The 24,563-nt window shown below is 39.1% G+C and overlaps 1 protein-coding gene across 1 annotated transcript in view; it reads left to right on the top strand.

Annotated features, from left to right (window-relative positions):
- The window catches only part of ST8SIA1 (ST8 alpha-N-acetyl-neuraminide alpha-2,8-sialyltransferase 1), a 171,711-nt gene that overhangs the window by 109,411 nt on the left and 37,737 nt on the right, over window positions 1-24,563 (top strand). The window contains exon 4 of the mRNA XM_043881268.1: window positions 3,079-3,171. Within this exon, the coding sequence (XP_043737203.1) occupies window positions 3,079-3,171 (93 nt within the window). The remainder of the gene's footprint in view (window positions 1-3,078; window positions 3,172-24,563) is intronic.

Genomic DNA, 24,563 nt, shown 5'->3' with positions numbered 1-24,563 from the left:
TGGATGTATAAATATTATCCTTATTGTTTTAAACATTTCGCTGTGTTGTAGAATTTGGCATTTAGTCTCTGGAAGTGTATTTCTGAGGTTTTGCTTTGTGATAGGAGGTGTCTGTATAGTCAAAGGTGTGATTTTTCCAGTAATCATGTACGAATGTGAATGTTGGACCATAAAGAAGGTTGAGTGCTGAAGAGCTGATGCTTTCAAACTATGGTGTTGGAGAAGACTCTTGAGAGTCCCTTGGACGTCAGAGAGATCAAACCAGTCAATCCTAAAGGAAATCAACCCTGAATATTCGTTGGAAGGATGGATGCTGAAGCTCCAATAGTTTGGCCACCTGATGCAAAGAGCTGAGTGATTGGAAAAGACCCTGATGCTGGACAAGACTGAAGGCAGGAGAAGGGGATGACAGAGGATGAGATGGCTGGATGGCATCACCGACTCAACGGACACGCGTTTGAACAAACTCTGGGAGATGGTGAAAGACAGGGAAGCCTGGTGTGCTGTAGTCCATGGGGTCACAAAGAGTCTGACATGACTGAGCGAATGGACAACAAAGAAGGTATGAAGGGATCCAGACATATGAGCCATAGATCAACCTCCAGGGAACACACAGAAAAACAAAGTTGTTATTCATGAGCACCAACTCCTTTCATTTACTGATGATAGAATAGGTCGACTGCACTTCCTAGCAATAGAGTTTACAGTTTTAATATAGTGAGATTGATTCTCAAATGTTATGAAGGGCCATCAAGATTGAAGGGGAAGTGATGAATTAGGAGTTTGGAATTAACATACACACGCTGCTATATATAAAATAGTTAACTAAGAAGGACCTACTATATAGCACAGGGAATTCTACTCCGTATTCTGTCATAACCTAGGTATTTGAAAAAGAATGGGAATATGTCAATATATATGTATAACTGATTCCCTTTGCTGGAAACACTTGAAATTAACAGAACATTGTAAATCAACTCTATTCCAATAAAAACTAAAAAAGCTAAGTAAATAATTATATTCATCCAAGAAAAGAGAGAAAAAGATGCTCGAATTCTACCCTGCGTTTTATCCTGGGAGTCCTGTTCATCTTGGCAGAGATCAGTTGAATCCCAAGGTCAGCACCATGGTCAGATGAGCCTGGCCATTATGAGTAAACTCATTCCCCAGCACAGTCCTCAGAAACCACATGGATGTGATGTGGACGCCTCAAGTAGGCTCTGAGACTCGGCTTCCCCCAGGCTTCTCACAATACTCATTGTGTTTGTTTTCAATGGGCACTCAGCGAAAGTCGGCAACTGGCTGACTCATTACTTTGTGGGGAGCTGTCGGAAGAATCAGGATCTTATTACCAAAGAGCAGATGAAAGGAAGATTCCAAATCAAGTGAGACAAATTTCTACCTCAGATGTCCTGATGTGGTGGGAGTCACAGGGGTAAATACAAGACATCAAGGAACTTGTGCTGATCAGCTGAGACGATTTTCAGACAACCCCATGTCCTGGGGGAAATTTGCCCGGGAAATTTTAATAGTTGGGAAATGGCTGGGGCCTTGATATTTGTAAGATCTCTAACAACAAATAAATGATGCTTTACTTTGCTGAAATAGGTGCTCTGATGGTTGGAGTCAACTTAGAGATATGGCTGGAGAGGAGAAATCAGGACTCAGTAATAAAAGAAAAATCCAGTGGAAGCTATAGACTCATTTGGGGTGGTCATAAGTAATAAAGATGTATTTAGTTATATTTATACGATCATGGCAACCCACTCCAGTATTCTTGGGGCTTCTCTGGTGGCTCAGTGATAAAGAATCTGCCTACAGTGCAGGAGACTCGAGTTCCATCCTTGGGTTGGGAAGATACCCTGGAGGAGGGAATGGATTGTTGACTAGAGAATTTCATGGATGGAGGAGCCTGGCAGGCTATAGCCCCTGGGGTCGCAAAGAGTCAGATGTGACTGAGTGACTGAGTTACCAAGATATGATATGTCTGATATGGGATATTTTTGAGCTTTTACTATGTGTGAGGCATCAAGGTAGGGACTTTTTAATACATTTCTTACTTTAATCCTTACAACCAGCTTATTGGAGAGGAAAAGTCATTATCCTCATTTTGTAATGGGGAAACTGATGCAGATGTCATAACTTAGATAACAGCCCACTAGTAGAAAGCCATGAGATTGAATTTGCAGTTGCAGCATTTTCCATTGTAAGCATTCATAAGACGTTGCAGTCAAGGAGAGCACCCAGGGCAGGCTGGTGTATGTGGGAGGGAGGAGGGGTATTTCTTTTCCCAGTACTCTTTCCCTTGTCTAGACTGGGATGGTGGAGAATCACTGCATTTTGTTGGATGACAAAGCATTTTCACTGGAAGTCAACCATACGTTGGGCATGCATGCACTGATTTAGGTGGCAGAGTTTGCCTCGAATGTACTCTTATAATTTAGAATTTGGGAAAAGAATGAAAAACAGAAGCAATTCTTCCTTTTATCTTGAGGCTTGTTTGTATCCACAGAGAGGACTATAGGTCCTGTATCTTCTAGGACAGGGGTCCCCAACCTCTGGGATCTAATGCCTGATGATCTAAGGTAAAACTGATGTAATAATAATAGAAATAAAGTGCACAAAATGTAGTGTGCTTGAATCATCTGGAGAGCATCCCTCCCACCCAGTTTGTGAGAAAGTTGTCTTCCAAGAAAATCAGTCCCTGGAGCCTAAAAAGGTTGGGGACCACTGCCCAGGGGCCACACCCCCAGACGCTTATTTCAAGTCTAATGCACCCTGACTTATCACCTCAAAGATATTTTGAATGGAATAAATTCACTCCAGTTCTATCTCTTTCCTTTAGTAGATCCCTTACCTCTCTTGCTGACATTTTCTTTCTTCTAACACAGAAATAGTTTTTATGACAACATTCTGAAGATGCTATAATAGTCATCTAACTTCTATTAAAGGGAAGAGGTGACAAAAATCATTTATTTGTGAATTGAGCTAGATTTAGTAAGTTCCTATTTGCCATGATACTTGACTTGTTTTAAAAGTATGTAAATCATTCTGAAGAGCTTGTTCTCGTTTCTCTAGATGCAATCTTCCTCCTTTGTCAAGTGAATACACTAAGGATGTTGGATCCAAAAGTCATTTAGTGACAGCTAACCCCAGCATAATTCGACAAAGGTAAGAATTTATGACTTCTGCTTGTGAGGAATTAGAAAGAAGGCTTTCAGGGTATTTAACATCTTAAAGACAGTGAACATAAATCAGTTTGGGAAACAAAGACAAAAACCATCTGGACAGGCAGGAAGGATGAAGGAGGGAATTGTAAATAAACTCGGCAGGATCAAGGGAATCCAAACACTGTTTCACGCTTCCTCTGGGTTTCTGGTTTGTGCCTTTAGAGATGGTAAAATCCAAACAGTGGATCCACTGTTTTGCTCAAAGAAGTAAGAGTATATCATATTTACTCATTACTACTACTTTCCAACTTGTTGGCTTCAGTCCCAACTCATTGATTGGCATTGATTGGTGAACTGAAATCAGATGGGTTTTATTAAAAACAAAGAAATGACCACTTTGCTGTATCTGCATGCATGAAAATAGCAATATTGTGGGAGTGTAGAGGAATGTGTGATTATATATCACAATATAGTACATCACATGATATCTGGTCAGATTTGGGGGAGGAAATGGGGAATTCCTGCTCTAGTATCGATTCCAGAAATCTTGGCAGCTGCTGTGGGAGCTTCTGGGGGTCAGTCTCTAGCTGATGAAGCCCAGCGGTGAGCTGTGAGCTGTTTTTCCAAGGACTGCTCATGTGGAGACACTTGATCTCTGTGAAAAGAAGAGCATCACCTTTACGCTGGCCATGTACACCAGCAATTAAGGGTGAAATATCCAGCCAGTCTGGGGGCAGGCACTTGTCACCTAAGGAAGTCTTATCCGAGTGAATAGCACTTGTGTGTCACTCGATAAACAATGCTGCACTCCTTGCTTCGGTTCTGAAGTAAGTATTCCCATAAAATAAATGTTCAGAAACACACCAAACAATTTTTAATTTGACAGATACCATGAAATTACACTTCCAAAACGTACCATTTACTTCCTCTTCGATAATGCATCAGACTGCCTGTTTTCCAGTATTGAAAACATTATGTGCTATTCATCTTTTAAGTTTTTGTCAGTTTGTTGAGTTAAAAATGATACGTTATTTTTTTACTTAAAATGTGTTGTTTTCTGAATACAAGAAAGCTGAGTGGGTGTTGACTTCGTATTTTTTTATTCTGTAAATTGCCTATATTTTTTGCTAATTTTGTGCTTTTTTCTTTTTACAAACTATTTTCCTGTTGATTTATAGGAACGGTTTATATTATGTATGTAGCAAATATTAATGTTTTCTTCTAACCTGACACATATTGTTTAATTATGTTCTGTCAGAATTCAACATTTCTATACAGTGAAATTTGTTCGTCTTTTCCTTTAAAAATTTTTTCTGTAGACAGTCTTCCTTACCACATTGCCTTCGATGAGAAAATATTATCCTAATATTTTGAAATTTATTAATTATTGCTAATATTTTACTGCATTTATAGTTTTATTTTTTATTAAGAAATTTAATCCATTTGAATATCTTTATTTTTATAACAATGATCTTAATTTTCTCCACAAAAATATATGATTATTATAAGAAATTAAAAGAGAAAAATACAAAAAAGATGGTAACAAAAAATTGACCCCAAACCTCATCATTTGTAGATAACTGTAATTAACATGAGATGAATTTTTTTCAGATATTTCTTATATTCTTCAGAACTTTGAGTGTACTGTTTCATTATCTTCTGGCACTCAAAGTTGCCAGTCAGAAATCTAGTAGAAATTTATTTATTTTTTGTTTGAGGGAGATCTTTCTTTACTTCCTCCACTAAAGTTTTAATACATTTCGTTTTTTATCACTGAAATTCAGAAAGTTTACCAAGACATATTTTATCTTAGAGTGGGTCTTTTTTCATTAATGTTGCTGGATACACTAGTGGAGGTCCTTTGAGCTGGAAGACGTGGGATGTCGTGGTTGGGATGTCGTGGTTAGGAGTCTGTCCACTAAAGCATGATGACTCAGGTTGCACTTCCCTCTCACCCACTCACAGCTGTGTGAGCCTGACTGCGTTACTTAACACTTTCTCCTTCAGTTTTCTCATCTATAAAGCAAGGATAATAAATCTTACATAATAGATATAATGAATTAAACTATGCATATATGTATATGGTAAATATGTGGGCATATCTGGATCAACATATTATAAGTATATCTATGCTTATTTATGCCTGCTATACGTAAGCAATATATAAATGTTAGTTATCATTAGTATTGTTTTTCATGTTTGTCAGCATTCTCTCAGATGCCTGATTATTTCTTCTTCTCCATTATGTTTGCTCTCTCTTTCTAGTCCTCCTATTAGGTGGATATTAGAACTTCTAGGCCTATTACCATGATGTGTAACTCTTTCCTTGTGCCATGTAGCTTTGTGTGTGTGTACATGTGTGTGTACACACGTGTATACGTGTGTATACATGTGTGTACATGTGTGTGTACACATGTGTGTGTGTTATGTCCCAAGTATTTTAGTTGTGTTCATTGTGCTATGTAGTCTACTACTCCCTTGTTTTAATTGTATTTTTGTTTTCCATGAGCCAAATTATTTTTCCATAGCATTTTTTATGGCTATAATGTCCTCTTAGGTATCATGAAGATGAGTTTTGTGTTTCTGTTCTTTCTATATGCAGATTATTCCTCCTATTTTTTGAACTTAATGCTACATAGGTGATTTGACATTTTCTAAAATTTGTACTTTAGTTTTCTGTTCATTTTTATATGCTAAGCCTTTTTGCTGTTGGTGTATAAGGATGTATTCTTTTCATAATAAATAGTTGGTTTTAAAAATGTCACTGAAAACCAAAAATGCCAGTCAAATTTGTGAGTTAGTAACTTGACTGAATGACCCAAAATTAGTGCTCTGTACTATTTTTAGTGTGATTTGTTTGTTGACATAGCTAATGTTGCATAGCAAGGAATTAGTAAGAATAAGAAAATGAAACATTTCTCTTTTATAGTTTAGTTACTGACCCTCACTCAGTCTTGGGTTTTTTGTGGTTATTTTGAGGGGAATGGGAGGTCTGATCAGGAAAATATTAGAAAATCACCAGTGATGATGGTGATGTCTCTTTAATTCAATTAAGTGGATTGAGGTTCTGGGAAAATTGGGAAGGATTCATATCAGATACAAGAGAATACTTGCAGAATTATTTTTATTTGTTTATTTAAATTTTTAAAAATAATTTCAGATTCACAAGAAGTTGCAAAACAAACAAACAAAAAATGTGTAGGCAAGTCCTTTGTACCCTTCAACCAGTTTACCCCAATGGTAGTGTCTTGCCTAACCTCAGTATGATACTTTAACTCTCATTTTGAGTAGGGAATAAAATCACTTTTAAGAAAAAATAAATGTTCTTATGAAGGGGAATGAAACATTCAGTACATTACATTGAAGGGCAAAAGATTCTATTTTTCTACCTGAATATGTGGAATGTGGATTTTTAAAAATCATGTGAAAAAGAGTATTTATCTAGAACAAGACTTAGAGCAAGATGAAAGATTGAGATGGTGATTTTGAGAAATATTTTAACTACAGCAGGAGAAAACAAAGTATTTCTTTCCTTCAAACACAATATTTAAGTGTTTAAAAGGAAAAAATTTAATATAAAAAACTAATACCAGGCAAGCAAGAGTCGTTACGATTAATCTAGGGTCAACATTTAGTCAGTGTTTTGGCATGCCAGGTTCTGGGTTCTTTATGTGCTTTGCCTCATTTAATCCTCAGAATAATCCTAATAAGGAAGTATTTAAATGTGTGCTTTTACAGAAAACAAGATGTAAATTTTGTCATCTGCTCATGTTCACAGCTGCTACTCATCAGTCTGGTACCTCACCCAGACTTGTCTCAATCCAAAGTCACTCTTAACCAGTGACCATTGCACACCTGATCTTTAGAGATGAGCCATATATCGCCCAAGGAGACAATTGAGTTTTCATAAGTGATGTCATTTTGGAAAACGAAGTGAAAGTTTTTTCACTTAACAAAATGTATTCAATGTTGCAAGATTTTTGAAGACAAAATCAAAATGCATACAGCAGTTCCATTTTGTGAAATAAGGAAAAACATACCACTTACAATAACATTAGAGAATTTTATATACTTAACAATTAAACAATAGGCATTCCTTGATGCCCAGCCCAGTGGCTGGGAGTTGGCACTTTCACTGTTGATGCCCGAGTTCAGTCCCTTCTCAGGGAACTAAGATCCTATATGCCACAACTGAGAGTTTGCGTGCTGCAACTGAAGATCCTGCACGCCACAACCAAGATGGAAGATCCCCTGTGACCCAGCTAAAACCCAGCACAGCCAAATAAATAAATATATATTTTTTAAAAATAGAAATTTTCACTCAGTAAGAAGGAGCTCTGCTATAGGCTTTGTCAGGATATCTTGTCTAGCATACATTCTCATTTTTAGAAAACAGCTTTGTTGAGGCACGATTGATATACCCCCAAAACTGCACATGTTTATTATGTACAATTTGATGAGTCTGGGCATATGCAAACACCCGTGATACTGTCACCATCATTAAGGTAATAAACATAGTCATCACCTCCTAAAATTTCCTTGTGTCCTTGTTTTTTTAGTGTGTGGTAAAAATAAGAACACTTAATGTGAAATCTGTTCTCTTAACACGTTGTTGTTCAATGGGTAGAAAGTGAACTCCTTTTGACAGCACCCAGAATGAAAGGATTAGTTAAGGTGTCTGGGACACAGATTAGAAAGGGCTTTGCGGTTGCAGTCACCCTCTGGACTGCACCTTTATGGCCTAGGAGAAGTGAGTTTATTTTAATGTGGCAGCAGAGTCTGTTGGATTTTCAGACCCATTGCTGTCATCGTCTTCTTTCCTTTGCTGGGTCTTGCAGGTAGAGGCAGTAAGGATCCCTTCATGAATTTACCTTCATTAACATATACCAGCTCTAACCCATTGGTCTGCAAACATTTTTGTTCAAATACTCTTTAAAAGAACTAAGGGAGGTTCAAAAAGGAGGGTACATTACATATATGTATGGTTGATATATAGCAGAAACAGCATTAACACAGCATTAATATCGTAAAGCAATTATCCTCCAATTAAAAATAAATAATTTTAAAAATTATAGTTTTTAAAATCCAGCATTATTTCCTTCATCTTTTAAAAGTTACCTAATATTTTTGGCATAAAGTTAAATTGTTGCCAAGTATGTACTTTTAGTGCATGCTGCATTGTGCATGTTTGAATATATGGTCACAAAATCTCAGACGTGCAGATTTAACTTTTTGTATGCTACATGTCCTCAGAGCAAAGCCAAAGCTCTTTGTCAAATTGATTCATTAAGTTGAGTTGTCTTTCTGTCAGAAAAATAAACTGACTGCCTTCTATTCAGTTAAGTGTTAACATGTAACATTTATATGGTTATATGTTAACCTTATATGGTTGTATATAACCTTATATGGTTATAAGGTTAGCGTATAACCTCAGTTCTGAATTCTAATTAGTCAACATATAAATAAGGTATTGAAATTGCCAAGGATTGTCCCCCAGATAAAATAAGGCACAGCCTCTTTCTATTTCTTATAAAGATCTTTTTGCCTTTTCTCAAAGGACACTCTTTCAGAAGCTATATACCTTACAAATGTTTCTTTCCTGGGTGACCAGCTGGTTTTTGCACTCTGAGGCAATGCACCATTATAATATTTGGGATAATAGGAAGTGGAAAAGGGAAAATTATGAAAGTGGAGTTTGGAAAATAGTTGTTTAGACCATCAGATTAGTCTTGAGTAAATGTTTTCGAAAAACATGTATGTAGAGGTTGAGGATTTGGAAATTCATGGGGCGGAGGGAGTGTTAATATGGGAGCTTCACAGGAACAGAGTTGCAGAGGTGCTCATTCAACAAATATAGTTTGAAATCTACTCTGGGACAGAAAATACAGAGTTTAAGAAGATGGACAACTTATAGCCTGAAGTTACTCCCAATTAAGAGATATTCTGTGGTCAAAGTGTCCATAAGGGGCTTAAGGGGATCTCTGAACCCCTTTTGAAGTTTATTTTAAAAAATTACGTGTATGTATTATATATTATTTATCAGATTTTTCAAGGTTTCCATTACTCTTAATAGGTTTAAAATTCACTGGCCTAAACTGAGTCATTCTATATAAAAGACTCTATATAAAAGATATAAAAGGAGAGATTATAGTCCTCAAAGCTTGTTTCTCAGTTTCTGAATAGAATTGAAAACTCAGCCATTTTTGCCATAACAGAAGGTCAATACATATTTGGGCCAGTGATGGTTAAACAAATAAAAACTGGAACTTAATTGATTGCTTTATTATGATATTAAGAATTCACTTTTGAACTTTGAGACTCCAACTTGGGAAGTTACTATTTGCAGCCACAGAAAAGAGCAGCAATGTTCTGTGTGTGTGTTTCCATGTAGGCATATTAGAGACAGTAGTATCAGGGTGAACAGCTTGGGGTCAATAATTGTTTATCTTTGCTCTTGAGATCTCAGCAAGTATATGTGGGCTTCCCTGGTGGCTTAATGGTAGAAAATCTGCCTACCAGCTGCAGAAGATGCAGGTTTAATCCCTGGGTCATGAAGATCCCCTGGAGAAGGGAATGGCAACCCACTCCAATATTCTTGCCTGGAGAATCCCATGGACAGAGGAGCCTGGAGGGCTACAGTCCATGGGATCCAATGGTTATCACCTCTAATTTTACGAAAAGCAGTTGGGAGTATGGAGATATTATCTGGGAGAACAATTATTTGTTTTATTGATGTACTTTTTAAAAAATGATTTGAGCTTTGAGGAAAATGACTTGGGTCCAAAAAAGGTTATAGCAACTTCTGTTTAATATTTGATATGACTCATGCCCCAGACTGTGTTCCTAAAACGTCCTCGTCACTTCTGCCAGCTGACTTCTTTTTCCTTTTCTCTCCAAACTTAGAGCAACTTATCAGTGTTTGCACCAAGTTTTGGCAGTCACTGATAGCCATTCTGTCTTAACATCTGCCATGATGTAAGGGAATTTAAAAGACAGATGCTAAAACTGGAACTAGAGAGAACAAACAGAAGACAGAGAAGAAATACCTCTGAAAGGGTGGAGATCTGTATGGAGTTTCAAACAGATATAAGCTCTTAAGAAAACATTGAAATTAGCAATATTGAGAGTCCTCAGAGATAAAAAATAAATAACAATTGTAGATAGACATGCCTGAGAACTTATTGAAATTTTCAGATGCATATATTACTAAGTATGAAATTCTTACAGAAAAAAATATGAATCAAAAGTCAGTAGTAAAACATGAAAATTATATAGATAGCTTAAAAAAAACCAAATAGGAATTTTAGAAATGAAAATATAATTGTTGAGGTGAACAGACATCATATTAGACATACTGAAGAGAGTATCAGTGAACTGGGAGATAGAGCAGATAATTTGCTAGATACAAGATATGCTAGAAAGTATTCTAGATTTGCTAGAAAATATGAAGATAAGACAAAGAAACTTGGATGATGGAACAGAAGTTGCTCAGTCGTGTCCAACTCTTTGGGACCCCATGGACTGCAGCCTGCCAGGCTCCTCCATCCCTGGGATTTTCCAGGCAAGCATACTGTAGTGAGTTGCCATTTCCTTTTCCAGGGTATCTTCCTGACCCAGGTATTGAACCCAGGTCTCCTGCATCGTAGGCAGACTTTTTACCATCTAAGCCACCAAGGAGGATGGAATGAGAAGGACTAAAATCCAGTCTTTTATTTAAATGGAATTGCGGAATTATAAAATAAAGGTGCAATGCAAGAGACCGGAATTCAGTCCCTGGGTCAGGAACATCCCCTGGAGAAGGGAATGACTATCCATTCCAGTATTCTTGTCTGGAGAATTCCACGGACAGAAGAATCTGGCCGTCTACAGTCATGGGGTCTCAAAGAGTTGGACATGACTGAGCAATTAACACTTTCACCACTTTCAAAGGCTGAGACATCTTCAGAATTGAAGAATAATATACTCCATAAATACAGAAAGCAAGGTATCAAACATGAGTGAAATTAAAATTAAAAATGCAATTTAATAAAATTGAACTAAAGATAATAAGAAGCTTTTAAAAGCAGCTAGAGGAAAAAGGACATTATCTGCAAAAGAATGATCATTAGACTGAAAACAGACTTCTTCCAACAGTCAATGGGAGTCAGAAAACAGCGGAACAAGATCTTCCAAGTGCTAGGAGAAGGAAGGTATCAACGTAGGAGTGTGTACAGGTTATCTTTCAAATAATATAAAACATTTTCTAGAAAAACAGTAAAGTTATTTATCATCAGCAGACCTTCACTGAAAGAAATTCTTAAGATTGTATCTCAGAAAAAAAAAAAAAAAAAGATTGTATCTCAGGCAAAAGGCATGTTACTTCAGAAGGAAAATTTGATATGCAAAGAAGTTGGTAAACATATAAACAGATCTAAACAAACCTCACCAGCATGAAGTAATAATTATATGTTATCTTTACATATGATATGTAGAAGCCACAGATATGGAGAGCTTACTTTAAGGGGTGTGAGCATCCATGGACTGGATCCTGGAACCAAGTCCTCACATATACCAAGGGATGACTATACTGGAAAATAGCATCACTTAAATTGAGAAGGAGAGACTGAAGTTTTTTAAAGCTCTTGTTTCAGTTTTTGTTGCTCAATAGCAAGTCATTCTCCATGGCTTAAACAACAGTTGTTTTATTGTCTTTCACAGTTTCTGTGGGTCAGGAATTCAGGAAGGACCAGGCTCGGGAGATCTGATGCACCAGATCAACTTCAGCCGGTGGCTGGAGTTGAAATGGTGAAGGATTGGAGCAACTGGGGTAGGCTGGGCATCTCTCTTTTTCCTTATAGTCTCAGGCATCTCTTTGTGGTCTCTTCTTGTGAGCTAGTTTGGGCTCCCTCACAGCATGCTAGCTCAGGACAGTTGGACTGTTTGTATGGTAATTGGGTTCTACCAAAGCTAGTATCCATAGAGAACATGGCAGAAGTCATGGTGATTTTATAACCTCACATCGGAATGACATATAGGTCAGTTCTATCACACTTATGTAGGTTGAGGCAACCACAAAGACCCACCCAGGGTTGAGGGGGAGGAGTCCTGGCACAGATCCTCCTGATATTAGGAGAAGTGTCAAAGTCACATTGTGAAAAGAATATGTATGGGACTTCCTTCCTTCCTGTCTGCCAAGCAGGACATGCTCAGGTCTGGTAGGATCCCACATTCTGCATGGAACGACTAAGGCCTTGTGCTGCAGCTACTGAGCCTGTGCTCTGGAGCCCATGCTCCTCAGCAAGAGAAGCCACTGCGATGAGAAACCCACGCACCACAGCTAGAGAAAGCCCATGTGTGGCAATGAAGACCCAGTGCAGCCTCCCCCGCCCCACACCAAAAAAAAAAAAAAAAAAAGAATATGTATGCTGCTATGCTTAGCCACTCAGTCATGTCCGACTCTTTGTGACCCCATGGACTGTAGCCTTCCAAGCTCCTCTGTCCATGGGAATTCGCCAGGCAAGAATACTGGAGTGGGTTGCCATGGCCTCCTCTTGGGGATCTTCCCAACCCAGGGATCGAACCCAGGTATCCTGCATTGCAGGCAGATTCTTCACCAGCTGAGCCACAAGGGAATCCCTTGTGTATGCTAGGTCATCTTTGGACAATGTAATCTGCTACTGTCTGCCTTACGTCACAACAATTCATATCCCTCGACCATTCAGAATAAATTTAGCTCCTCCATGAAGACTACCAAGACTTACTTCATCACAGAATCAATTTCAAATCCCAGGATCTCCAAAGAGTTGAAAGAAGGAGCAGCAGCAATAACAGAAACCCGAAAAAGAATAACTTGAAAACAAAAGTACAACAAAGGGGATCCAAAAAGCTAAAATTGATTCTCTGAAAAGCTGACAAAAATTACTTAAAAGAGACATTTTATCATTTTTCTACAAATCTGTCCTAAAAACAAAGAGAAAAATCTCTAGTGTGTGCAAGCACACATATCATGTTGTAAGTAATTTGAAAACAGTTGCACTCTTTAGATGTCTAAAAATATAGCAATGGTTTTGTAACTTGTGTCCATGTTGATGAAATATTATGCAGTGATGTTATGGAATAATGTTCATGAATAATTTTAGCAAATGGTAAAATGCTTATTTAAGTGAAAAATAAATATATAAATGCATGTGCTTCAATTATATAAAATTACATGCCTAAGGAGATAAATCAACATTTTCCAATTTTGCTGCAAAGTTTTATAATTTTTTAATGAAAAAAAAATCATTAAAAAGCAAGCCTAGTTATTTTACATTATGTCCTAATATTAACTCATTTTGATGATATAGTAGCTCCTCCAACAATAGAGGAGCTAACAATAGAATGAAGCCCTGATTGTGTGTGTGTGTTCCTGCTTTTCCAGATCTAAGTGGGATTGGCTTGGTCCCCAAATTTTATATACCAAATTCAGAAAGTTAGAACGTTCTATGCATCTTTTGGGGAACATTGTACCAGGAGCAGTAGAAGTGAGCCTGGCAATAAGAACCCAGCTCCTGACATGGAGTAGTTATCACATCAATGTCCATTTGTTTCTTCCCTTGCTCTTTCCCTCTTGTTATTGTTCAGTCGCTAAGTTGTGTCCAACTTTTCATAACCCCATGGACTGCAGCTTTCTTTCCATCTATGAAGTTCTGATCCTCAGAATTAAGTAGCTAGTCAGATCAAATGTAACTATAAAAGAATAATTAGTACTTAGTTAGTAAATAAATATTGAAGTAGCCTAAATTCTCATGATCCTTTCATGCAGGTTCATTGAGAGTAGGTTACACTCCAGTGAGAAACCTGAAGGGGTTGACCCAGCAGGGTTACTACGTTTATATTGACTTGCAACACACTGAATTATAAGATCATGCCTCTGTAAGTTTTTATTACTAAATTGCTTTAATTTGTTTAGTAGAACTTTTAAAAAATAAGAGGTCTACTCTTTGATTGAACCTATAAATTGTGATATGCATTTTAACTTAAACGATATCTGGGTATGCTCTCATATCTGGATCTCTGTAGACTCACACCCGCACACACAACCACAGCCCATGAAGACAGGCATCTTAAGGATCAGAGTCATGATGTAAATTATTGACAGGGGAAGAATGTACGCTGGTGAGAGAGAGAACATATTTGATAAATATGATCCTTGGTGGCTCAGAGGGTAAAGAATCCGCCTGCAATGCAGGAGACACAGTCCCTGGAGTGTCATCCTCTGAAGATCCTCTGAAGAAGGGAATGGCGGCCCACTCCAGGATTCTTGCCTGAAGAATTCCATGGACAGAGGAGCCTGGTGGGGCTATAGTCCATGGGGTCGCAGAGAGTCGTACACATCTGAGCTACTAACGTGCATGTGTGCACATGCACACACACACTGCAAGTACTAATGAAGGGAAGGGCAAAAAGAAGGGATACACAAGATAAAATAATTGATCAGAGGAGTCCAATTTCATATTATACCATTAGTGAAACTGAGCTGCCTTTTACAGTCTCCGGTGACCAGTTAGAAGCTGAGGCAGAGTTGACACTGCCTAAGTTTTTGTGCATTGTGGGTCCTGCACATGTTAAGTTTGGTTGACATTTAAAATATAACCAAAATGTTGGAATGTCTGTTGTGTATAAAGGAAGACATGGGAACAACAATGAGTTGCCAATTTGATTTATAAACAAGTTATTTCAGAGAAATGCTAAAAGCAACTCTGTATTTTCTTGTAAGGTAGCAAAATAAAGCAAAGGAAGAAAATACCCACAAGTAGATGAAGCTGTATTATCAATAGTTACCAAGATGGGTGCAAAATGATTGTCTCCGTATCAAATGTCAAACAGTGCAAAGTGAAAGTAGGAAAAGTTGCTAGTTCCTTTTTGTGTTGCCTGTGTGTGTTCAGTTATTTCCAACTCTTTGCGACCCTATGGACTGTAGCCCGCCAGGCTCCCCCATTTCTTAGAATGGATGAAAGAAGTGTCTAAGTGAGGAAGAGGCTAGTGGCAACTTCTCTGGTGGTCCACTGGTTAGACTCCACGCTGCCAATGCAGCGGGTACAGATTTGATCCCTGATCAGGGAACTAAGATCCCACCTGCTGCATGCCTAAAAGATTTAAAAAAAAAAAAAGAGGCTAGTGCAGGACTATCTGTAGCACTGTTGTAAAATCATTGAGTTGTAGTTTCGTTGCAGTATTCTTTTTTTCATGTATTATTGTTAAATAATATAATAACATCTCAGATCTGATGAAATACTATCTCTTTTATATAAATAATACATGCTAATTAGTGAGAAATAAAAATGATTAGGTAGAAGGAAAGAATAAATGGAGGAAGAGTGACCCATAGAAACACTAACCATTGCATAACCATTAGGTATATAGGACTGACCCATGGAAAGGCTAGTAAGACAAGTATTATCATTATCCTGATTTTTCAATGACAGGCAAGTGAAGAGATTTGCTTCAATCAAATATTGTGTCGAATTGGCTTGAACCTAGGACTTTGGACTCTTTTCTTTTCTTGGAGAGTAGTTGGAGAACTATCACCTAGGGGGTTATAGTTGCTATCACAGCTTATATTTAATTGTTATCTCTAGGAGAGGAGGGAAGAGAAAACTCCAAGTGGCCAGGAAGGAGTTTATCATTTTAAAGGGAAAGTGAGAATTTTTTATTAGGAAACAATTGGGTGAAACTCCTGAGGAGATTAAAAAAAAGTGATTTATGCATTTGTAATACTACATACTGCAGCCAAGAAATTAAAAGATGCTTTCTTCTTGGAAGAAAGCTATGACAAACCTAGAGTGAGTGAGTGAAGTCGCTCAGTCGTGTCCAACTCTTTGTGACCCCGTGGACTGTAGCCTACCAGGCTCATCCGTCCATGGGATTTTTCAGGCAAGGGTACTGGAGTGGGTTGCCATTTCCTTCTCCAGGGGATCTTCCCAACCCAGGTATCGAACCTAGACAGCATATTAAAAATCAGAGACATCATTTTGCCAACAGAGGTCCATCTAGTCAAAGCTATGGTTTTTCCAGTAGTTATGTATAGATGTGGGAGTTGGACCATAAAGAAAGCTGAGTGCCAAAGAATTGCTGTTGGAGAAGACTCTTGAGAGTCCCTTGGACTCCAAAGATATCAAACCAGTCAGTCTTAAAGGAAATCAACTGTGAATATTCATTGGAATGACTAATGCTGAAGCTGAAGCTCCGGTACTTTGACCATGATACTTTGATGGGAAGAGCTGATTTGTTGGACAAGACCCTTGATGCTGGGAAAGATTGAGGGCAGGGGGAGAAGGAAGCAACAGAGGATGAGATGATTGGATGGCATCATCGACTCAATGGGCATGAATTTGGGCAAACCCTGAGAGATACGAAGGACAGGGAAGCCTGGCATGCTGCAGTCCATGGGGTTGCAGAGTCGGACATGGGTGAGTAGCTGAACAACAGCAAAAATACTGTAGTAGCAAGGTTCTGACAGCAGCAGGAGATACAGAAGAAAGAAAGAACACAATCTTGATAAATGTTAAGGAAAAAAAGAAAAACAGAAGAAACCACAGAATTACTACTGGGGCATGAAGAATCAGCAAGAAAAAGACCCTGGCCACTGCAAGCTAATACAGGAAACTTTCTTATTAAGGCTGAATTTACCATCTCTCCTATTTCCAGTTGTTTTGTTGGGGGCTGTTTCAAAGAGAAGCACCCCATCACTAAATACTTGCGTTTTCCTCTTTGTAGCTTTAAACTCACTCCTAAGCATTTCCCAGGCTTCGCCTGTGGCTCGGCAGTAAAAGAATTGGCCTGCGAATGCAGGAGACTTGGGTTCCATCCCTGGGTCGGGAAGATCCCCTGGAGAAGGAAATGGCCGACCCACACCAGTGTTCCTTGCCTGGGAAATCCCATGGACAGAGGAGCCTGGTGGGCTACAGTCCATGGAGTTGCAAAAGAGTTGGATGTGACTTAGCAACTAGACAACAGCAGCTAGTATTTCCCACCTGCACAAAAGGAAATTGATTACTCGTTTTCAGGATAAATTGTGGTTAGCCCTCACTGGGTTCTCTTCTTCTATTATGATTCACCTTTTTACAATCAATTCTCACAGCCAAATTATCTTGTGATATTTTAACTGAGATCTTCTTTAGATGCTTCCAATTGCTTTCCTTCAGATGAGGCCGTGTCATCACCTTCTGGTTCAGCGTGCACTGTTGTAGGAATACTCTTCCACGGGGTACCTCCTCTTCTGGGCCAGTCCTGCCATTTCTCCACTGGAGCTGACTTCCACTCTTCTTTGTGACCACCCAGGCTTGTGAGCTGCCGTCTCTGCTTGGTGTCCTTTTTTCTCATATTGGAGTAGTTTCTCTTCTTCCTTACTGCTCTCACCTTCCATTAGAGGTATTTCTCAGTCCAAAGAAACCAGCTTTCCTCTATGCCACTAAGAACTGATAGGCAGTTCCACAGCATTTTTCAAGTCCATTTACTCTTCCACTTCTAAATGATTATATACTGTCTTCTCTCTCAGACTTCCAGCATCTCCTGCTCATCCCCCTTCTTCAGGGTGATAACCTTGCTTTCCACTTTCCAGAGAAAATAAAAGAGATGAGAAGGAAACCTCCCTGCTCCCCCTCCACAATCCCAGTCCCTCTTGCCTGGAGTTAATTCACTTCTTATTCCTTCTTCTTTTTTTTTTTAAAGTACCTGTTTATAGTACAGCTTCCCAAATCTTAACCATTTGTTTAAGTCAGCAGTCCCCAACCTTTTTGGTACCAGGGACCAGTTTCATGGAAGACAGTTTTTCATGGACCAGGGATGGCTAGTAGCTTCAGGATAACTCAAGCTCATTTCATTTATTATGCTGCCATTGGGCTGACAGGAGACAGGAGGCGGAGCTCAGGCAGTAAGTAGTGCAAACGGTGGGGAGCGGCTGTAAATACTGATGAAGCTTCGCTCACTCGCCCACCTCTTACCTCCTGCTGTGTGGCCCAATTCCTAACAGGCCTCAGGTCGGGGACCCCTGGTTTAAATGACATTTAGTTGTATCCGCAATTTCCGCTTTTTTAAAGAATGAGTCCTGTAATCTTTTCACGAGTTCTAATATGTGTGTGCTGCGTGCTCCATGTCCAGCTCTTTTGCGACCCCATGGACTGTAGCCCCCCACGCCCCTCAGTCATGGGATTTTCCAGGCAAAAACGCTGGAGTGGGTTACCATGCCCTTCTCCAGGGGATCTTCCCAACCTAGGGATGGAACCCACATCTCTGTGTCTCCTACATTGGCAGGTGGATTCTTTACGACTGCACCATTTGGGAAGCATCATTCTAATCTACTAGATGCAAGTTGCTAGTCTAGAATCTTCCCATGTGTGTCTGTATGTGTGTGTGTCTGTGTGTGTAATCTTCATTTACTATCATCCTAAAGATTCCCTTCACTTTTTATGTATATTGATCGCTGAGTACATGTAATCTCTATCATCTTGCTTGGATTCTCTCTTCAGTTTGCTGGTGCACAGTCTCCAATAATTTACCAAGAATAGGTACAAGGGGATTAAAGGTTTTGAGACCCTGTGTGTCTGAAATTATATTTATTCTACTCTCACACTTGATTGACATTATTGTTAGAATTTTACTTCTTGTTTGGAAATCCTTTTAGCATTTAGAAGGCATTTGTCCAGTATTTTCTAGATTCCAGAGTTGCTTTTGAGCAAAGTGATGTCCTTCTGATTCCTTACTTTTGTATATGACCGGGAGTTCTGTTTCCCCTTGCATCCCAAGCTGGTCTTATCTTTACCTCCTCCTCTTCCTGCACCCCCAGTATTTTGAAATTTCACAATGATGTGCCTTGTTATTATTGGCCTACTTTCATTTATCATGTTAGAACTCTGTGGACCTTTTTAATCTGAAAGCTCATGTCCTCCCACTTTAGGAAATTTTCTTGGGTTATTTCTTTAATTCCATGTTGTTACTTGTTAGTTCTCTTCTTACTTTTGCTAGTAGTACCATGTGACACATTTGATCCTTCCTCTTAATGCGTCTTCACTTAGCTTCCTGAAGCTTCCTTCACTTAGCTAGCTTCACTTAGCTTCACACTCTTTTGATTTCAAAAGAGTGTTTCAAAAGCCACTGCTTTTTAGTAGCTTTTCCTGGCTTTTCATCTTCTAAATCTATAAACATTGGAGTGGCCCAGGAATCTATCCTCTAACATTTCTTTTTCACTGTTTGTTCATTCTCTACAGGATTTCTCCCAGTTTCATGGCTTTAAATACTATATGTACTCTGATGACTCCCAAATTTGTACTGCAGCCAGGACCTATTCTTTAACCTCCAGGCTCATATACCCAACTCCCAGCTTGGCTAATCTATTTGTATATTGAATATGAATTTCAAACTTTAAATTATCTGTTCCAGAACTCTTTTTTTTCCCCCTTTAAGGCCCATGGGTTCTGTCATCTTCTTCGTCAGCAAAAGTGAAGAAAAATCTTAAGTTGTTCAGTTCAGAAGATTGCAATCATTCAGTTCAAGTGGAATAAACCTTCGAGTCCGTCTTGGCTTATCTCTTTCTTGCATACCTTGCATTTGATTAAATCCACTGCCAGTGCTAATGAACCTTCTTTTAAGCACTGTAAACATTTTTCACCTTATCCACAGCCACTACCTGGTCCAGGCCTCCAGGGTCTCTTCTGGTTTATGCAGTAGTCTTCCAACAAATTTTTATGCTTCCACTCTTACCACGCGTGCCATTCAGTAGGCTATTGTTTCTTAGCTCCAGACACAATTTCCTATACAGTGTTTTGTGATGTTGAAACCAGGACTCTACAAATCATATTTTTCCTTTGCCAGCTGGTTCCCTATGAGGCTTTCCAGTAGGGGGCAATAAACAGAGACTGGAGGAAGAGGGCCGTGCTTCTTCCTGTTGGCATCCTGTGGATTTCCTGTCTGCATCCTTGAGTTTCCTGTCTCCTTATGATTCTTATAGCGTCACCCTAGCAACCGTCCCTTTCCATAGCAGTAGCTGAATCCAGTTGGCAGTTTTTCCAACACTTTTAAACCAGTCACCACACAGGTAAGAAATTCTTATTCTTGTCTTCTTGTAAAACCACAGCAACCCAATCTAAGCAAGAAAGCCTGTTGTATTAGGGTAAAATGGAAGAGTTAGTCTTGGCCATCCCAAATTCTTTTGTTTCCTTATTCTCTTTTCAGGTACTTTCTTCCCACATGGGCTGGTTTTTCACTTTAAATTTTTGCCTCAGCCTTAAAACTATTATTTTCTGTGAGGTTCTTCAGCTCAAGGGTGGAAAAATGGCTGGTATTTGTTAATTTGATCAGTTGCTTGCCTCTTACCTGTCTGGGAGTGCAGGTGTTAGTGACAGGGGTAATGATGGTAGCACAGATGGTATTTCATATCAGGATCTCCAGCAGGACATGGGTCTTTGGAAAAACATATGCAGGATTATAATATAATTGTATATTTAAATATTTACATTTGGAAATTTTAAGAAACATTTTTGTTGTTTTCACAATTCAAATTAAATGAAATCATGTTCAGCAACATTTTCTTTTGGTTGTTTGGGATTTACAGATTTGTGATTCTTAGTGGAGGTCATAGCTGCCTTGGGAAGTACAGTGTAAGGACAGTGATCCAAGAGATCTTAATGTTTATTTGTTTTTGGCTACATTTGGGTCCTTTTTTCTGTGCGAGGGCTTTCTCTAGTTTTGGCGCACGGGCTTCCCATCGTGGTGTCTTTGCTTGTCATGGAGCAAAGACTCTAGGGCTCTGACGCATGTGGAATTTTTCTGGAGCAGGGATGGAACCAGTGTGACCTGCATTGGGAGGTGAATTCTTTACCACTGAGCCACCAGGGAAATCCATACTGTTTATTAAAGAGAAATTTGGTTTGAGAAACTCTGCTTTATATTGTCTATTTTCTCTTATTTCAGCATCCTATCTCCCATTCAAGTGATGGGGAGTTCCTTCTTTACAAGAGCCCTGTCCCAGAGGCAGGACCCTTTGATTCAGATCTTTTCAACACCCAGTCCCTACTCTTTTTTCCCTAAGACAGTAACAAGTCGTTTGATGAACAGATCTTTATTGACATATTAATGACTAATAATGGGTTAGTGTTTTACTTCTCTCACTGTCTTTATGGAACCACCTGGAGGTATCTAAGTGCTTTAGCAAATGAGAAAAATTCTCTAACTCTGAAAATGGCAGACACCTCCACTATCTTAGGCGTGGGAGCTGGGGAGGTATTTTCTGTGAAGGATTGGAAAGGAGTCAACTTTAGGGCTGTTTATGTCGCAACAGGTATACAGCTGGTTATTCCTAGAGCTGACCCTGCTGCCACAAAATTAATGATGGTTTTTGGAGAACAAATGGGAAACAGACTCTGCTTTTTTCCCTCTATCACAGAGCCTGTGGTCTGCTGCTGTCCTCTAAGACCAGAGGCTCCTGAAAGGTTATCTCCTTCTTAGGTTACATCTCAGCTCATCACTGCAACAAATTCTGTGAAACAAAAAGGCTGCCCTTTTCAAATCTTTGCTATATGTTAGCCTGTGCCAGATTATCACTAAAAAGTCCAGAAGGCACAGGCTTCCTAGCAAATTCTCATTAGATACTTGTTTTCTGATTAGAAACACTTGTGTTATTGTGCAGGAGCTTTCAGTTATTATTTGTTTGAACATTTTTCTCCTCCCTTGAGATGCCATTCTTTCTTTTTAAATTGAAGTATAATTGATTTGGGCTTCAGAGGTGGCTCGGTGGTAAAGAATCCACCTGTCAATGCAGGAGACGTGGGTTCGATCCCTGGGTCAGGAAGATTTCCTGGAGAAGAAAACGGCAATCCATTCCAGTATTCTTGCCTGGGAAATCCTATGGACAGAGGAGCCTGGTGGGCTACTGTCCATGGCATCACAAGAATCGGACACACCTGAAAGACTATACATACCATCACCACTACCACCGGGGTGTAAGAATGGCCATGGTGGCCAATTTTAAGCTACAAGTGTGATGTCTGGTTGGAATTGAGAAGTGCAAATGACTCATGTGCCTTTAGGAGCTAACTTCAGCTGGACCTGTTATTCACAATTTGAGGAAAAAAAATAGTTTAAACATTCTCTCTGAGATCACATACCAAAATCCTTGGTATGGATTGTATACTCCTTATGTTAGTGTCTTTGCGCTGCCATAACAAACTGGGTGGCTGAAACCAACAATTGCATTGTCTCGCAGCTCTAGAGGCTGGCGGTCTGAAATCCAGGTATCGACTTATCATTCCAGCCTCTGCCTTTGCCATCACATGGCACTCTCCCGGTGTGCTTCTGCGTGGTTGTGTCTTCTCGTTTTACAAGAACATCAGTCATAGGATTAGGGCCCATCCTAATTTGTTGTGACCTAATTTTGACATAACTAGTTACATCACGAAGGCCCTATTTCTGAATAAGGTTGCATTCTGAGTTTCTGGGTGGACAAAGATTTTGGGAAGGACCCTATTCAACCCAGTGTAAGGATTAATACTTGAAACGTAAGAAAACAGGGACTTGCCTGGTGGTCCATTGGTTAAGAATCCACCTTTCAATGAGAGATGCATGTTTGACCCCTGGTCAGGGAACTGGGCTCCCACGTGCCTCAGGGCAACTAAGCCCACATGCCACAACTGGAGAGAAGCTGCACTCTGCCACCAGAGAAAGGAAAGATCCCTCATGCCGCCGTGGAGGTCCTGCATGCTGCAGCTAAGACCGGATGCAGCCAAATAAATAAATAAATAAATGAAATCTTAAAATAAGAATCAGTTTTTTTTAGAAAAAGACACCAACCACACAAAAATAACTTTAATGTTACTGTTTATTTGTTCTGAGGATGGAACGCTTTCTTCTAGCAGAAATCACAGGAGGATGATTATTTGACTCCAGAACTTTTAAATTTCTTCTTTCCCAGAACATGAATAAAGTAGAAAATCCAACAATAATTTGGGGGAGAATTTACATCAGCTATGAAAAGAAAAAGGGTAAAACTCTTCCATATTTAAAGATAGTATGTAAATAGACACCAAAAATATTACAGCTCAGGAGATAATTGGATATAAAGGTGGAAGAGTCACAAAGGAGTGAGTGCAGAGGCTCATGAGATGAGTAAGTATTCACAGTATTGATAGTTAAATACAATTACATCAAAAGAGCAAGCTCTCTATTTTTAACCATCAGAATAGCAAAAATAAAGAGAAACAATAGTGATGCTCATTCTCACGGGAGAATAATGGGGGACTAAATTAGTGTAATCTTTTCTTGTAGAAAAACAAAAGAATTGACATGTATTAAGAACCTTAAAAATGTTCTTACCTTTTGAATTAGTAATAACATTCTGAAAGTCAATCCTACAATGATAATCTTGAAATCTGTATAGCAAAAAAAAAAAAAAAAGAAGGGAGGGAATCAAAGAATTAAGTCTTTTTTTGAATAATTAGAAACACTCTATTGTTGAAGATTTATTGTGGAGAATGTAATCCATTCTAGGTAGTCTAAGCATAAAGAGACTTTTAAAAATGGATTTTAAAACCATTAGGAGGCTGATGAAACACTGAGGGAACAGAACAACTCCAAAACTACACTGAAGAACAAGTGTGATCCGTAGGGTGCAGAGCAGGAAGCCTGCCACAGTGAGAAACCACACCAGCAGCTGCTAGCTCCAGACTCCAGCTTCTTTAGTCAGAATCTGACTTGCAAATAAAGACAGTTGTTTCCAGTTTTTGTTCTGTATTCCCGAGACTGAAGTTGTTCATTTGGTTGAATTTCCACAGGAAATGACCAAGCAAAGACACCCAATTGGAGTCAGTTGAGTTTCCGCAGCCTCAGTGAGGTCCTTCTGGTCTTTTTTTTCCCCCCACTTCTGTAGAATTTCCTGCAGCCAATACTTCTTTCCCCTTGCTTGCCTCAACTATGATGTTCAGATCAGAAATGGCAATCGGAGAATATTTGTGTCTTAAAAGAAGCTAAGCAATTGAAAAAAGAACCTAGAGTCTTCAACTGAACAGTCACTATGAACATTGTTAGAGTCGGACCACAAAGAAAGCCGAGTGCCAAAGAATTGGTGCTTTTGAACTGTGGTGTTGGAAAACTCTTGAGAATCCCTTGGATTGCAAGGAGATCAAACCAGTCAATCCTAAAGGAAATCAGTCCTGGATATTTATTGGAAAGACTCACGCTGAAGCTGAAGCTCCAGTATTTTGGCCACCTCATTTGAAGAACTGACTCACTGGAAAAGACCCTGTTGCTGGGAAAGATTGAAGGCAGGAGGAGAAGGGGATGACAGAGGATGAGATGTTTGGATGGCATCACCTACTCAACGGACATGAGTTTGAACAAGCTCCGGGAGTTGGTGATAGACAGGGAAGCCTTGCGTACTGCAGT

The sequence above is a fragment of the Cervus elaphus genome, chromosome 22, assembly GCF_910594005.1.
Source record: "Cervus elaphus chromosome 22, mCerEla1.1, whole genome shotgun sequence".
Lineage (NCBI taxonomy): Eukaryota > Metazoa > Chordata > Mammalia > Artiodactyla > Cervidae > Cervus > Cervus elaphus.
The sequence above is the reverse complement of the archived record's forward strand: the minus strand, read 5'-3'. Positions and strand labels throughout refer to the sequence as shown.